General features: G+C 38.2%; 1 protein-coding gene and 1 long non-coding RNA gene across 2 annotated transcripts in view; one reads left to right on the top strand and one right to left on the bottom strand.

Annotated features, from left to right (window-relative positions):
• Positions 1-18,040, bottom strand: part of LOC148187656 (uncharacterized) — a 159,928-nt gene that overhangs the window by 126,960 nt on the left and 14,928 nt on the right. Inside the window, exons 2-3 of the long non-coding RNA XR_015778390.1 lie at positions 11,882-11,945; positions 9,371-9,478 (exon numbers count right to left, since the gene is read on the bottom strand). This is a non-coding gene — a long non-coding RNA (uncharacterized LOC148187656). The remainder of the gene's footprint in view (positions 1-9,370; positions 9,479-11,881; positions 11,946-18,040) is intronic.
• The window catches only part of LOC121954615 (sprouty-related, EVH1 domain-containing protein 2-like), a 30,334-nt gene continuing 27,318 nt past the window's right edge, over positions 15,025-18,040 (top strand). Inside the window, exon 1 of the mRNA XM_042502245.2 lies at positions 15,025-15,597. Coding sequence (XP_042358179.1) covers positions 15,572-15,597 — 26 coding nt within the window. The 5' untranslated portion in view covers positions 15,025-15,571. The remainder of the gene's footprint in view (positions 15,598-18,040) is intronic.

Here is an 18,040-nt window from a genome sequence, read left to right as displayed (position 1 = left end):
TAGTGTACTAGTATACTAATGTGAAACTGCAACGGTTGGACACAACACATCTAACAATGTAAATACAGCAACACGACAGCACTGGTTGTTCCTTCAATTACCTTAAAATTAGATGTTCAGTGGCAAAGTAGGACACTTTGACATTGAGAAAGGATGCAAAATCAAAACTGTGGATGGGTGTAGAAGGAGTGTGGCTAAGACACAAAGAGATTTGATTTGCTTTTAACACAATCACAGGCTGATCCTGATCACAATCAAGTACGGTTTCAAGATAAATTCTTGACCTTGAGGTACCATGCACAACATGGTAGTTGTGAAAAGCATCTATTTGCCAGTAGGAGTCAGCTGTTACCACCAACTATTCAACAGCTTCAGATCTCTTCTACTACAAGACAATACGAAAAGACTAAAATGTAGTATGAGAGAATAATATATGGCTTCACATACTTTTTAATTTGTTTACAATTCTCCTAACTGCCGAATGATCACCGTGCAGTGCAGAATACACCACCAATGGCTGCACTGTGTAAAGATGATACTAAAATAATAGCAGAAAACTACACAGTAAAAAGCTTTAAAATATTTATTTCATCATGTCCTCATGCCTTGACAAAAGAAAACGCTGAAAATGACTCCCAAAGCGACATACACTGATCAGCCAAAACATTAACACCACTCACAGACGAAGTGAATAATACTGACCATCTCGTTACGATGCATTGTTCTGATGGGACACCTTGGATTCCCAACTTTTACGTAGATGCCACCTGGCACGTTCCAACCACCCAAACACTGTTGCAGACCAAGTACAAACCTCTCATGGCAACAGCACTCCCCATTGACAGTGGCCACCCCAGCAGGACAATGCACCATGCCACACTGTAAAAACGGTTCAGGACTGGCCAAAAGGGCACCAAAAGTACTATGCTGGCTTTGGAATAGGATCATAGTTTGAGTTAAAACAGGTTTGTTTGTTATGTAACTTTTTTGCATGATGTATGTTAAGGTTGACTTTTGGTTACACACTGAACATGAAAAGTGGCCTCCTCTGTGTAAGTCCTGTGTTTGTTTGATACAACAATACTTCATCACCAGATCTCCTCCTTTACTCCCATCATAATAACTACAGCCACTAAGTCACCTCTTAACAATAAATGTTAACTTGGGTCGCAGCAAGCTACTTGCATCAACAACCTATGAGGGCTGCGTCCCTAAAGTCAGTTGGAGACCCAACTGAGTCAACTGAGATTATATCAAGTTAAGCAGTCAGATTTTTCCGTGCTGTGTACTTCTGGGGTTGTTTTGGTCTGCAGATTTTGCTGCAGAGTGAGCGCTCTTGACTTCCATACTGCTCTTTGATACATGGAGGTGATGTGTGCTGCAGACATGCGGCAATAGCACAGATGAGGAGAGAGGAGGGACCCTCTGGTCAGAAGAGGTGAATTTACAGCAACCTCATATGATAAAGTCTCTGGCTTTTGTCTGATATTTAGCGTCGGCAAAACATGTTGCACATTTACAACCTGTCGTATCCGCTGTTAGCTTGTTTACTATGTTATTTGAAAGCCACTGTGACACTGGCACCCCATGGAGCCCGTACAAACTTTGTATGGAAACCATGTGTTATGAACAACCACATCCAATTTGACTGGCATAATTCTGAATTGGGTACTTTTTTTTCTAATTAAATCTCTGATTAAACTCTGAAATTAAAAGTAAAAACACAAAGCATCTACACTAAATTTTAAGTCTAAGTATCTTGTTTTGACCAGTGTCGATAACCAGCTCCACATGTATTTTCTTTTATTGCCATAAGATACCATATCATGTCTGGACACATGACAATATGGTTAGTTTGGCACAAAAACAGGGACGTTTTTTCTACTTTTCTCTTAAAATAAATCTCAGTATCCAAAGCAGACTGAAGCTAAACTTTGAGCTACTCTTTAAAGCCCTCCTCCCCTCCAGTGAGCCTGGTAGGATCTCGTCCTATTTAGAAAAGGGTTAGCCAGGATTAAAGGGTGTTTCTGTCGCTCTTATCTAGTGTTTGAGCACTTGATCACGGAGGCGTGCCCTAATCCGAACATCGATGCGGTTCCATCAACACGCTCTCCTGGAGCAACTCGCCAACAAAGGGGCTGTTGGGGCTTGTTTAGATGGGGTCCCCGACACACACACACACCCCCACCCTCTCGCACACACAACATACACACCCACATGCACGAAAACACACACAGATCCCTTTTTAAAGAACACTGTTTCTGCTGTTGCTCGCTTTGATAGTTGATGCCAAACGTCTAATCTCATAAACTTCTGCTTGTTCTCTGCTGACGGACTCGAGACTTAAGATCTGTGAAGCGTTTGTGTGTGTGTGTGTGTGTGTGTGTGTGTGTGTGTGTGTGTGTGTGTGTGTGTGTGTGTGTGTGTGTGGTGGGTTTGTTTGGAAATCTAAGTGGGAGATTAAGTCAGGTTGGTTGATCACCAGTGGATTTGTTTACAGCAGGCTTTAGACAGAGATGATAAGCTGTTTATGTCAGATCTGTCAGGAATAATTGCAAATGTTTGGACCTTCTGATGTGTGTAACGTGATAGCATACATGTGATGGGGGCTTTCCATCATTGTAGATAAGCAATCAACAATCACACATCATTTTTTATAAATTATTTTCAATACCATTTGGGCCCTTAAAATTGACAGTGCAGCAATGTGCATCATCAACATCATTTAAATGTTTTTTTTTAATATCAGGCATTTGGAGAGTGTGTTTTTGTTCTGCTTCCATTTCAGCCTATTAACAGATGCAGGAAAGAAAATGAATTTAGCTCCAGATTTGCAAATGCTTAATTAAAGGCAATGGTTCCCGAGTCAGGGGTCAGGACCTCCCTGTGGGGTCGCAAAATAAGTCTGAAGGCTTGCAAGAGGATTAGAATAGGATACAATAGAAGAAAAAGACATACTTTCCTCTAATTGTTGCTATTTTGGGGTGAATTAAGTCTCTTTCCCCCAGGACAAAAAACTCACTAACACCAACTAATGTCTGGCTTTTGAATTCATGGGATTCTTTCCCCGGACAAATAAATCTGCAGGAGTCACAGGTATTTATAAGCTCCAGCTCCAATCAGCTTCAGGTTGCATTTATGGAAATATGACACCCGTGTGGACCCAGTGCATTGAGGGGCCTTCATAAATTATCACCCATCACCAACATTTTCACTGTCCTCCATGCTGCTTTCTATTGTTTATAATAACGTGTTTTCTGGTCTGTCTGTGACATCAAAGGTGGTATAACAGTAAAGGATGAAAAAAAATAGGGCAAACTCATCTACTGCAGATCCATGTACACAGCTCTGTTATACTAGCCATGGGAAATGAGTCTGCCACCTAATTTTAATGGGTTTTTAACTGTTTAAAAAAAAGGATAAAAGTTCTTAGTGAATTATTATACCTTCTAATGCCTCTAAAAATCAAAAATAAAATAAATCTGACAAGGGAATCACACATTGACTGGACTGGAGTCAACACATTTAAAGGTATACTCTGCAGGACTGTGGGTTACTGTTATAAACACGCTCTCCAAACTCAGATTCACTCTTGTTTGACATTTCACTTTGCTATATTTGCATTTTTTCAGCGCTGTCTCTTTGATGCCTGCTGCTTACGGTCTGCCGCCCGGTCGCTACCTTTTATAAAGCCCTGACCTCATCTGAGCGCTGTGGGGACACGCACCCATAAACGTCCTGAGCACTGTCTCCACAGGAAAACACACCTTCCAGTAGATCATAAGTGAGGATTGAGCGGGATTATTTCTGAATGAGTCATACATTGTTTTTTAGGAAAATGCTGCATAGTATATCATTACATTTGCAATAACATTTGGGGCAAGACGTGAAATGGGCTGAGGCAAAAACTGAGCCAAACATTGTTAACAGCAGAGTTTAGCGACAAAATTCATATTTCAAATAATTAAGCTCTTAAATTTACAATTAACAAATTGGTGAATTTTTTGTATTTTTCTCAGAGTTTATATGCATGTATATCTCCAAAATAAGGCAGAGAGACAGACCGAGTCTGGTCAAACAAGAAAAAATGACCCTCTGCTTCCCTTAAGGGCCTGCTGGCTATTTGACAGGACTGTATATCATACTCTTCGATGAGTTGTAATTGCAAGTGACTGTTCTGTGTTTCACTGAAGTGGTTGTGTGTTATGTGTGTTTCTGCATGTGTGTCTGTGTTTGTAGAGGGGGGGGTCGGTGGTGTTTTTGTAAAAATAAAAGGAAAAGTGTTGCGCTTTCTGTGGATTCTTTAGGAAATTGCTGTCGCACACGCAGGGCTGGAGCCGGGGCCTGGCGACGGAGACAGGAGAGTCTGGCTCCCAGAACCATTACTACGCCTGCTGGAGCCACGGAGGCCAAGCTGTGTGTGACAGCCAGTGTGTATTTTGATAGTCCTGCAAGCTGTTGGGGGGGACGAGCTGGACACGAGTATGAGGATTTAGGTATTTGTGTTAGTATTCTATTAGGGCTTAAGAAGAAGAAATGTTATTAAAGTTATCTTGACTAAATTAAAATCATCCTTGTTGTTTGTTTGAAGTTTAATCTTTATCTCAAGATTTTTTTCAAAGACTACTTTGATTTACCATAATCTCAGTTCTCTCCAGTTATAATAAAATGATACCAAAATCAATCTCATAATGACACATTAGTGTTTAAAATACCTATTTTTTATTTTATGGTGTGCTTAGGTTTATATTTTGATAGCGAAAAAGGATTACCATTGAACATGGAGGTGTATGAACTGTACATACGTGTGTGCATAGAGCAGTTTTTTTGTTTTTTTTACACATCATCACCAAGAAGGTCCTTGTTCAGAAGGTATAGCTATAAATCTCTGCAACACGGACAGAAAGCTGGAGTCGCCACTCTGGAGAAAAACACAGACTAAACACTGATGACCTCAGTGCTGACCCTGTGTACACACACACACACACACACACACACACACACACACACACACTCAAAAGTAGCACACTTAAGCATTTTCTGACCTGCTGTCCCACTGCTTAAGTAACAATTTCTTGGTCAACGGCCCAACATGAAGAGGAGAAAGAGAAATGGTACCAAAGAGATTCTCAGTTTTGATTAATCACAAGTCCAAAACCACAAGAGAAAAAAAGTCGATAAAATGGCCATCACAATTTCCTGCAGCCAAATGTGACCTCTTTAAATTGCTCAATGTGCATCAAACGGTCCAAAATACAAAGACATTAACTTTCCTTTAATTTAAGATTATGAAATAATCACATTTAAGAAGCAGGATCCCTAAGTTGTTTGCCCTTTTTGAGTCATTTTAAAATGACTTACAGGACTAATTGATTATCAAAATGGTTTTCCATCGACTAGCTGATCGATTAATTGGCAAACTTGGCTTTGGGCAGGCCACCATATACAGATGATGGATGAACATTCAGCTGCCGTGACGACGACAAAAGCCGAGACAAAGAATGAGAAGTAGCTAAGACCATACACTCAAGTGTTATCTGCGTACTTTCTGACATACTGTAATAACAGTATTTTCCATTTGAAGATTCTTGGACTTTTGTACCACAAAAGTAGAGGAAAAGGAGCACCCTGAAGTATACAACAACAGTGCAAAAAACACTTTTCAAAAAGAGTAAGTTCATGGTGCTTCAGGTGGCAGCTGGATTACTCGGGGATGATGGGATGCAAAATAATACTACATCTATACACCACAAAATGGTGGTTGAATATTGCATACAGAGCTTATAATTTTTAGGATATTCAGCGACATGCAGCTAAAAATACACTATGTCGCCCTTCATTTCTCTTGAGGTGAAAGTGCATGTCTTATATTATGGGAAGTAGAGCTGCAATGATTGTTTTCATTATCAGTTAATCTGCCAACTACAAAGCTCAGTTTCTTCCCAAACTGATTGTTAGATAGTTAGATTAGATTGTTTTGTGCAATCGACAGTCTAAAACCCAAAAATAACCAAATTACCGTCACTTCTCAAAATTAGGAGCCAACCCTCTTAACTGAGAAGCTGGTATTTTTGTATGAAAACTCTTTATTCAGATAAAATTCCTCAATTAATTAATTAAATTAAATCCTTAAGACAGGACGACCGGGGGATTGCCTCATAGTATTGGTTAAAAATGTCTATTTCAGCACTAAAAGTACGCCCCAAGAACTGAAAAAGTTATTGATAAATATGCATTTGTGATATTACTTCTAAGAGAGCAAACAAAACATATTTTTTTATAAGTTGACATAGTTCAACTGAAAGAGTTTATGCCATGAAATGTGACATTTGCAAATAAACACACATTTCTCACAGAAATACAAAGAAATCCATCACAGTAATCTGTAGGAACCACAGTCATAGTTTGGGAAGAAATGAGCAGTTATGTGATTCTCTGTCTCCCTCTGCTGGTTCTGACTGGTGCTGAGCTGTGGTGGTGACACTGGGAATCGAGGCGGCACTGTGACCAGACCAGTAACCCAAGTCCCAGTGACTTCAGTTTGCCCTCCAAACCCCACAAGAACTGTTAGGACGACCTTTGACCTGATACCACACACTGCGGCGACCTCATTTATCACCTGGATGTGGAGTGTTGTGATAGAGGGGGGTGGAGGGAGGAAGGAGGGTGCATGTGCCAGTGTTGGTTTTTTAAGGGGGAGTGCGGCTTTTGGGGGTTTACGCACTCTTGAAGGGAAAGGAGGCTTTTATGTACATGTACAAAAGTTACAGACAGAGAGACGCTGTCTGGTTTGATTCTGATTGGCCGGGGGGGATGCAGAGAGGTCAGGGAGTCAGGCCTGATGAATGTTTCGTGATACTCAGGAGGGGGGAGCGCAGCGTGGTGTGGTTTGAATTAGAGACAAATTGACCTCCTTAAAAAAAGAAAATTGTATTTACTGTTGTGGCGAGCAGAGAAAATGTTTTAAAGATACAGAAAGAATCATGCTTATAACCAAAAGATCCGGCAACAATTTACATTTTATTTGCGTCTATTTTTGACAGGTGTTTTTACTTTTCTTCCAATTTGGAGGAAAATTTCTCTGTGCACTACATTCTTATCACCCATGCCAAGCCAAGATTTTTAAGACATTTAGGTGAACTCAAGCAGGGGACAAAACGCGAGGTTGTTTAAAGGTTTTAGGGTGGTTGAGTCGAGCAGAGTAAATAAGTATGAAGCTCAGATAATCTATCCGTCCACACTGCCAGTAAGAAAATTATTGCCACAGTTTTGTTTGTTTCTGCATTTGCTGTTGGTGTTTTTTTATTATATTATTATACTGCTCTACAAAATGAATAAATAGATATTTAAAAAACGTGCAACAGGTTTGAATGTCAGAGCAGCATGCTTTTCCTTTGCACAAGATCTAATATGGGTTTTTTGAGGCACAACAGAACAGCAAAATCTACAGAAAACTCAGACAAATTATGTTTGAATTACTTCTAAGTGAAAAACACACTAAACTAAAATTATTCAGTCAGTGCTACAAAAAAATAAAGTAAAAGTTCCTCTAAGCTTTTCTCATCATTCCCCTTTCAGTAGTTCCTCAGTTTGAGCTGATAACCATCCAAATAAAGAGAAACTCTTCTACAAACAACCTTCAATAATTTTTGAAAAATTTCACAAAAATATATTATGAATGGGAACTTCACGTGTTGCATATAACACACATATTGACATAAATACACACAAACATGCCACACTCTTCAGTGAGTGCTATAGGCTACCTAAGGTTTAAGATAATTTTGTTTTTAGAGACTGTTTCACAGACCAAATGCTCACATGCACACGTTACAATACATATTTAAAAGCAGCCACAGCCATTGAACGCAGTAAAAACACTATGCCGAGGAGTGAAAATTACTGCAGAGAGGGAGAAAGTGAGTACGACAGTAAGAGAGAGGTCCTATGACACCCCACCTTATGCAGGATTGGCAGGTAAAGTGACAACTAAGAGGCCTTTTTTTTTTACAAAATTTGGTATCATAGTGGTCAAAGCATGGGTTAAAAAACTAAAACAAATTGTCAGGGCTTACTGGGGCTCGTGAATAGAGAGCATCTATTGGTAATGTTAGCGTGAATATCTTTGTTTCCATACTATAACAAATGAAAATGTCAGACAGACCCAAACCAACAGACTCCAATAATTACTGCCGACACACAAACCAACAACCAATAACATCTGTTAGAGCAAACATCTGCCTCAGGTTCCACACCTTAGATTGATGTTACAATAAAAACCTTTAGAAACAAGTCACATCTTCTCAAATCAAATGTATAAATAACTTTAAAGTGATCACTGCACGGCGGCAGAAATAACAAATTCTTATCAGTCGTAGCTTTTGACTTAATCAATCCAACAGTAAACTCAGCGAAGCACATTGTCCAGTATAACCAGCATGTTTCACATAACAGCACAATAGAAAGTAGATAGACATTGAGGTGCAAAAAAAATCCAAAACTGATATATCAGTTGAAATTAAATAAATGCAATTATGCAATGCAACAGGCAGGATATTTTACAGTTTAACAATAAACATTATTGTCAAAAATGACACTGAACCTGTAAACTTTATTGGGAATTTGATTAATGTACTCTTTTTCTGCATTATGTTCTGTTAAATTAAACTTTTCATGTTGCACATATCCGACAACATATAAGCCGATTCTGATATATCTGTGATGGGCCAATATCAGTCGATAAAATCTGCTGACTGATATATCAGTCGGGCTCTAATAGACAACATGAACACACTGAAAGCAGATACATAGGTCAGCAAAACTGCAGAGCACTGAGCGAGCACTGCAGAGGACAGAGAAAGACATGAAGTCCAATCCAGTTTCCACATATGTGAAAGTCAAAAACAACCAACACAAAACCAGAATACCTCAGTTCATGAAATGCAATGACAAAACAGCTTTGACAGGTTTGTGTTTTACAAAAGAGCCACAACAAAATCAGCCAAACTTGACAAAAATATACTGTAATCTATATAAAGCTGCAACAAACAACCATTTTCCCCGTTTATCTGTTCATTAGTAGCCTACAAGTGTACTTTTATTGGACCTATAAATGGATTAATCTTTTAGTATATAAAATGTCATCACTGCTTCCCAGACCTTAAAGTTAGCTATATCATAAATTTGTCCAAAAAGGTCCAAATAAGATATTTAATCTGAAGTGATTCAACACAAACAATAGAAGCAAATCGTCACATTTTAAAGCTGTAAAAAGGAGAATGTTCAAAAAATAAACACTCAATCAATTATAATCATAGTATTCATGGCTTTAAGTGAACACTGTGACTTATTAAAAACAAAATAATCTTACCTTAAAGTAGACTGTAGCAGTGCACACGTAGACTTCAGCTCGAGCTGGTCCAGCCATTAGCAGGTAGTTAGCGTTAGCTCAGTTAGCTTTCCAAAAACAAAAAAACACCTGTAAAACGGAGGGGAGGGACACTGTTACGTTACAGTGTAGCACATAACAGAGCCTGACGCATTTTATAAACGGCTAATGTGTACAATGTCTGTAAAAACCTCCATGCACCGTCAAAACCCGGTAACAAACACACAAACACCCCGACCGTGGTTGACCAAACCATTGCGCAGATGTTTTAAAAAGTTATATGCACGTGCGGACGCGCGTGCACATCATGGGCGCGTCCCAATATGCTGTTGGAAAACTTTTCCAATGTGCGTCTGCAGACTTGAGCGCGTAGTCTACGTATGCTACGCCACCAGGTGGTAGACAGGTGTGCTCCAGGTGTGAAATATGCACATTTTGCACACGCCTGATGCACACTTAGTACCGGGTGTATCTCACAACTTGTCTCGGTCTACAGCGCCACACCAGTTCAGGCCTACAGGCTGATTTTGGACCGATAATAATCAATAAGCAGTCAGATGTTGAAGCCTTATGGAGCGTTTGGCGCATTTGTGTTTATGCATATGGCAGAAATTTTGGCAAGACTGTGTATTTTTGTTTCATTTTGTAATTTCCAGCTCAGCTCCTACAATAAGTCGAAAATAAACTGTGTAAACAAAATAGTTACATTCATGCTGTTAAGTGTAAAATAAAAATGCGCCATTGAAAGTCATTCAAACTGCAATTTTTGATCCCGCAAAGTATAAAAACACGCATTGTTTTATTTGTGAGTGTATTTTTGGGCTTTTGCCTTGGAATTTTAATTTTTTACTATTTTCCATCCAATTATGTCAATTTTACCATATTTGGCATATAGAGAAAATACATACTTTTTCCACTAGATGCACTGTCACAATCAGTGTTACTACAAATCACCGACATGTCCCAAGCTATAATAAATAATAAAAAAAGATCTACTTAGCATGTAGCATATTGAAAATAATCTATTTTTGTGTTTGTTTTTTAATCTAAAAACATAGTAGCATCATGACAAAACCCTGGCATTTGAAGGGTTAAAATTCTGAAAAGTAATTAATTTTTAATATTTCTGATTAGGACCAATGTTGGTTAAAAAAAATAAAAGTATGATATGAGTGTGTAATATTAAAGTGGGCCCTAAGGGTTAAGTTAAGCTAAACTCAGATTTAAAGTGAGCACAGACCAACTTTATCTTTCAGCAGATTAATGTGAAAACAGTATTCTTGTGCCATATTGCACATAGTAAAACATCAATATAAAACAACTATAGTAATGCACATTTCTGCATAAAGGGGGACTTTTACTTTTTCTGAGAGCCTGATTTAAATTAGTGGGGATATTTTTTATTTCTGTTCATGATTAAATTAATTATTAAACTACACTGATTAGCTGGCTTTTATTGAAGAGCAAGCCCCCAAAACAATAACATACTACAGTGAAATTAGGATATCATGAATATCTGTCTCCTAGAGCTGGGAAACAGGAAAATGAGACTGAGTTTGTGGTGTTTACTCCACTGATGATGAATGAGAGGTGGACTTTGTGTGTGTGTGGACTCATTGGCTGTTTATATACACAAGGGAGTGTTGGATGAATGACCCGTCAATACTCCGAGGGGAAATATCTGTTGCATGAAGTACATACGGAATATAAAGCAAATATTAGAACAGCATAGGGATACAAAAACAACACACACGCACACTGAAAGAAACCAGACATTTAAAAAAAAAAAAGCCACTTAGTCGCACTTTTTATGGTTACAAAGTCAGTTTTCAGAAAATGCTACTTGAGGAAATGCGCCTGGATAATAACATAACATTCACTGTTTTTTTTAGTTCATATACTAAATGCCAAAGTCAGTTCCAAGGAAAAAAAACATTAAGCTGTCCAACAAGAAACATCTGGATGCTATGAAATGCAGTAAAGTGAAATGTGTCTTTTCTGAATATATGTATTTTTAATTTAATTTTTATTTTTAAATAAACTGTCAGAGTTATAATAAATTGACAGTTTACCGCTGAAGGTTCACATGAGATAGTGAAACTATCCTTTTCATCACAAAAACGTTTGGTTTTATTTTTGGTACATACTAATACAACTGATGATGCAGTGATGCACATGCATATTAATGTTTATCTGTTTCTCTGCATCTACACTAATACAGGTTAGCAGTGTGAGCACAATATTTTCCTTTGAATGGGTCTTCAGCTACAACAGACTATATTCTGAATTTCCACGTTTAAACCACATGGTGGCACTCTACACTTCATATGACTGCTGAGGGTGAATTTCTCAAATTACAAAAAAATTTCTGTCTTATACAGTTGATGATGTGAATGTCTTAGAGTCCGAGTCACCCTGATCGCAGCTGCAGTTTGCAAGGAGGAAAATGATTTTACATTAAAAGTCATTTAAAGCAAGTTTGGGCATTATCACCTGTGTCAAAGTTGTGCTCCAACATCCTGATCCTTGGAAAGGGCCGAGCATCCTCCAAATGTTTCTGCAGACAAAAATTAAACAGTATAAGCCACGTGTAGTTTTGAGGGAATCGTCACAATACTGATATACAGGTTTACATGATGGCACCTCCTATTGAGAGCAAAAATCGTTTAAAACACCTTCATACCCCCAAATCCTCAACATGTAACTTCAGTAATGGCACATAATATACTCATTATGCACATGCAAGAAAAAAAACAGTGAGAGCACATGAGTGGGGCCAGTTTCAAATCCTAACAATCAATGAATCTATTGTGGAAACTTAACAATTAACAAACAGCAGGGTTTTATTTTAATAAATAAAGTGATTCTACAACAGTTAGTGCAAAAAATGAAGCCCCTTTTATGTTTTTTGTTGATAAACTGTATTTTTGATTCAATTTTTTTTTAATTTTTGTTAATTTTTTACATTAGCTTTTTATTTACTTTTGATGTAATTGTTCCATAAATACCCAAAGCAAAATGTGACAATGCGGTCATTCAAAAAGATTCAAACTGCCAAAGATGCAAATCAAAACTTAAGACAACAATTGTGCCACTGATCAAGAGGCCACAATCACAATGTGAACTTTCCTCTACTGTATTTTCTTATTTTAATGTCTAATAAACAATGCCTGGGTAACTGTGTGTAAACAATAAGCTCTGACGGTCAAAAGATATTTAATATAATATATGAAGTATTGAATACAATTATTGCAACATAAAAAGAGATGATATTGCTGGAAAATGTGTAATCTGTAATTATGAATTTGAAGCTATCGCTCTTTTCTATGTATACAGTTATTTTGAATAAACTGACAATATTTCTTTAAGATGATGATTGGTTCTTTAATTCATTTTGAAAGAAAAGACATTATATATTTTTATGATGAGAATAATGTCGAGTGCATTAAAAAAAAGTTCTTGTTAACCTCTTTCTATATTTATTTATATGGAAACTTCTACATTTACAAATGCAAAATGACTAAAACGATGCCACACATACAACTGAAAACAGGAATGCACATTTATACGGATTAAAGAATAGTAAAGCAATGTAAACAGTAGATATTTATAAAGCTTTAAATACTGTTTCTTTAATGTCATTGTTGCATGTTAAATCTGTACTATATGTATATAGTTATTGTCTTGTCCTTTTCAATTTCATTGGTATATACACCAATTGTATCGATAGAACATGATACAATAATTTTAAAAAAGCAGTGTTTTAAAAGTAATAATACTGGTGTTGCTTTTATATTTTATTCATTCAATAATAATAATAATAATAATAATAATAATAATTGTTGTAATAATAGTTAGTATTATTATTATTATTGTTGTTGTTGTTGTTGTTATTATCATTATTATAGGAGTACTAACATGCTTTCTAAACTTTTACTACGGACATGTAAGGTGTGTAAATTACCACCTGAGGGCGCTACATGACCACAGTTTTAAACTGAAGCGTGTTGGTGTTTCTCTCAGGCATGATCCTGAAAACAATGCTGGCAACTGTTCAGTGCAGGAACACAAATCTGGCAGCACTCAAGTGAAAACAAAAGTGGCTAATCATCTAACTTCCTCACACTTTAGGAGATCAATAGGTGTTAAAAAAGACTGATCCGCGGACTAGTTTACTCAACAAAGGCAATACGAGATTACACAGAGCTGCTGTGGATTACCTGAGAGGCTCTCACAGATATGCTGGTTAAAAAGTTAACGAGATTAACCAGGAAATCCCTTTAATCTCTTTTTTTTCATCAGACGTGCATTTTGGAGAATGAGAACAGTAAACTTTGCTGTTTTTTTCTGGTTATTTAATGAAATTATAATTTAATCTGGTGTTTTATGAGTAAATAGATGAAGATAACCATGTAACAAACATATGCAGTAGTGGAACGTAACTAAGTACCTTTACTCAAGTTTTGTACTTAAGTACAAATTTGAGGTACTTGTACTTTGCTTGAGTATTTTCTTGTCATACCATAGTATACTTTTACTCTACTAAATTTTAGAGGGAATATTGTACTTCTGTCACCACTACATATATCACGCAGCTTTAGATACTTTACAAAGTGTACTTTGCATAAAAAATAAAATTCAAAATAGTTTATAAAATATGTTTTGTTATAAATAAATGACCAAAAAGTTTATGCTAGTACAACTGAAAGAAGCAGTTGATTAATCAGTAAGCTGACTGATAGAAAATTAATACTATTATGATGAACATTTATTTGGGTGATTTTTTTTCTTTCACTTTTTTATTTTGAGATCTGTGGAGTGTTTTTCTATTGTTTAAAAAAAATGAGCTTTTGGGTGTTATTTATTTATTGACTGATTTAAATAATTCAGTGTTTGGGATGGTGTTACTTTAATTTTCTTTTCAACAATATGGAGTTTGGGTGTGTGTTTTTTATTATCATAAATATTACTGAGTTTCGAAGTGGGGTGGGGTGTTTTGTTGTTTTTTCAAATAATAATAAATAAGAAATAATCTGAGTTTTGGTGTGTGATTTTTTATTTTTATAATTTAACTTTTATTTATTATTTTTATTTATTTTTATGTATTATATTATTTTTTATTTCATTTATTTTCATTTTCATTTTTTCTTTTTTTTTGCATTAGGTAGTTTTACTTTTCTCTCTTTAAATACATTTTCCTGATCATACTTTTACTTAAGTAAGCATTTTTATTGCAGGACTTTCACTTGTAACAGAGTATTTTCACAGGATGGTATTAGTACTGCCTTTACTTAAGTAAATGAACTGAATACTCATGTGTATATACCTGTAGTAACTAGATTTAAAATCTGTGGTTATTTATTTTCCTATGGACTATCTATAAAATCCCAATCGGAACTTTAAAGACTTCCACTTGAGAACAAAGGTGACATGACCGGATTTGAAATCAAGGATCCGGATAGGGGAAAAAGGGGGGGGGGGTCATTTATCAAGGGCCCCTACATCTTGCAGCCATCGTGGGCCCTCCACCAAAATGTAGACCGACGTCACCGCTTCCGCCCTGTACCCCCCTCCCCCTCCGCCTCCTCCTCCCGCTCCTCCTCCTCCCCCTCTCTCTCCCTCCTCCCTCCCCCGGCGTCGCTGGAGCTACTCGGGCTGCCTGCAATCCAACATGGAGTAGAGAGAGATGGGGCTCTAGCGGGGCCACCCCTCGGTAACAACAGCGACGACGCGCTTTTTACGCACAACTGGAACCGGAGTCGTCGGTGAAAACATGCGCCTTCGGACTTAAAAGCGGAGTGTGTGCCTTGTGTGTGTCCGTGTGTGCGTGCGTGCGTGCGTGTGTGTGTTTGGGGAGTGTGGTGAGGGAGGGAGGGAGAGGGGGGGACGAAGAGAAGAGAAGAGCTGGATTCGGCTACTAAAATTGTGTGTACGGGCAACCTTCTGAAGGCGATGGGGTGTTAAAGTTATAGGAAAGGGCGCATTAGCGATCCAGGAGAAAGTGTGCGGCTTCTCTGGAGGAAAAGAAGACGGAGGATCAGCCAGTCGAAAGGCAAAGAGCCGACACTCGCACAAAGGCGCAGGGGGGATTTATGCGGAATTGGAGACAGAATCGGAGGTGAAAGAATGACGAGCGAAAAGTATGCAACCGCCGCGGTACATTACCTGAGGTGAAACGAGAAAATGATAGAAGAAACACACCCAAACGAGTAAGTAAAGCTCTCTCTATCCGTGTCTCTTTTCTCGCTTTCTCCCTGCGCTTACAAGTTGGAGATGATTCGCGCAACTTGGAGGAATGTGCAGCGTAAAACTCCTCTCATAATGCTTGTTTTTTGTGTGTTTTGCATTTATTTTATTTGGATAACTCGATGAAATGTGGTGCTCGATGCTGCTGCGGAGTTAATGCATTGACAGTGCTGTGGAAGAGGGCTTTTTTTGGGGCCCCCACCTTGGTTGTAGACTAGTCTCGAGAAGGCAAGAGAGAAAGAAGAGGAGTAGGAGGAGGAGGGGAATAAGCGTGGGTGGATCGGAAACATTTTCTGAAAGGATCTGAAGCGAGAGAGCAGGCCCTGTTGCAGCGTAACTTAGAAACTCAAACACGCCCCGAAGTTATACCTTAATAAACACACAAACAAGCGAGCGAGCTCACGCACCTCTTGTTTGTGCGCTGTTCGGTAAATAATAATGAAAAAAGAAAGACACCGACGGCGTTTACAGAGCCAATTTCGCTTCGTTATTTGGCCACATCTGTGTGTTTGCTTCCAACCGAAGGGGGAAGTCTCACAGGATATGAGATATCCGATATGCCTCATCCGCCATCTCTTTCTCAATCGCCCTCATTTGCATAGCCTACCGCGCTCCATTCATAAAAAATACCGATTGTAAACGACGGCTTGTCCTGAAAAAATACGCGTCTGTGTCTCTTCGGATCGAGCTTCGTGGCTCGTGTCTGACACACAGACAGACTCGCGCTGTTGCGAAATGAAGCTAATATAGAGCCGTGCAATGTGTAGGCCCTCAGACCTGGCCTATATGGAAAGCGCTTGGAGCTTAAAATTAGCTTTACCGAGAATGATCTGCGGCTTAATCTGAATTAGCGCACGTTTAATTCTGGCAGGTGTCGGAGCGCTTATAGCCTTTATGTGCGTGTTATTGTTACACACCACCAGGCGGGTTATAAGGGTGTTTTTTAAATGTTGGCATGCAGAGGTTGCCAAAACAATCCCTTTAACCATTTAAATGATTGGCTCCCAGTTTAAACAACTTCATGTCGATATCTGCTGTCTCTGTGTGACTCCGCGGTAGGACTGCCTGCCTTGCAGATCTCTGTCGGCGGGGTGGAAGGGCGAAGGGCACCGTCGGGGATGTTGCGCTGCTGCGTGACGCCGCTCATTCATAAAAGCCCTCTAACCTTCAGCGCGTCCCCATTCATGCCTGTTGGTCGCACTGTGCTGCACGAAGCCAGCTACACCGACTGTCTGTCCACAGTCCCGCGGACAGACAGGGACAGTTGAAAGGAAACCTATAGTGTGTGCCTGTCATGTGTTGGCAGACGATAATGAGAGGCACCAACCGGCTGCAGCCACCTTTGAACCGACCTGAATTCACTCTTTTATGTGTCTTGTTTTGTCTGAAACTTTATAATCGACCATTTTTTTTCTCCCTGATATCTTAATGCCTCATGTATTTCTAAATACACAGTTGAATTTACATTGAATTTATATGTGTGATTCCTCTCTCGTGCTGTGGTGTGCATGGGCCACGCCCACAACGTGACGGTTGATTGACTTCCGGTAACAAAACGCTTTTTGGCCCACTGATTATGTATTTTTTAAGAATTTGGTTTGTAAAAAAAAAAAAAAAAACAAATCAAATCTTCCCATGGATCCGTCAAACAAGTTTGTTAACATTAAAACAGTATAAAAGTGTCGTTATTCTAACAAAACCAGACTTAAACTGTGTAAAAGTGTTATTATTTAAACAAAACCTAAGACCTTTGTTTAAAGTTTCATCAATTTCAAGAAAACTAAGATTTTCTGTGTGACAGTCATAAAGTTGAAATGGGGAAATGTATGTCATTGATCCTTGTTAATCTTATTTCTGAAAGATTAATTTTTTATTCTAATCTTATTCAAAAGCATTTCTAATCAGGGTTGCAACAATATTAGATTAATTCATGGTATTACACTACATGTTTATGGAAGCACGTGTGAAAAGTCTGACAGGCAGTGTTGTTTTTTTTAAATACCATAGACACGCAAACGTACACTATATGATAACAATCAATTTTAATACCATGGTATATAGTTACACATTATACCACTGCAACCCTATTTCCTATCCATATTGATCAGACAACAGTTAATTTGGGCTACTGTATAAATCAAACCTGTTTACCCTTAAATATTTACTCTTCTGCAAATAAATGCCACAGTGGAAATACATTTTAATTAATGCTGATGCTAACACATATAACTCTTTATATCCAGACCAGGCAGACCTAAAACTTCCAATAGCTGCAGATCTGCAGTCAGTGTATTCATTTCTAAATGTGAATGTATTTTACAGACTCACTCCTCGTAGGCCTGCTGCCTCCTGTGTCATGTCACTTAGCTCAGTCAGCTAACAGTTAAATTGTAAAAAAAAAAAAAA

This window comes from Plectropomus leopardus, chromosome 13 (genome assembly GCF_026936395.1).
Source record: "Plectropomus leopardus strain MGB_pleo_1.0 chromosome 13, ASM2693639v1, whole genome shotgun sequence".
Lineage (NCBI taxonomy): Eukaryota > Metazoa > Chordata > Actinopteri > Perciformes > Serranidae > Plectropomus > Plectropomus leopardus.
Note: the sequence above shows the minus strand (reverse complement) of the source record. Positions and strands in the feature narration are given on the sequence as shown.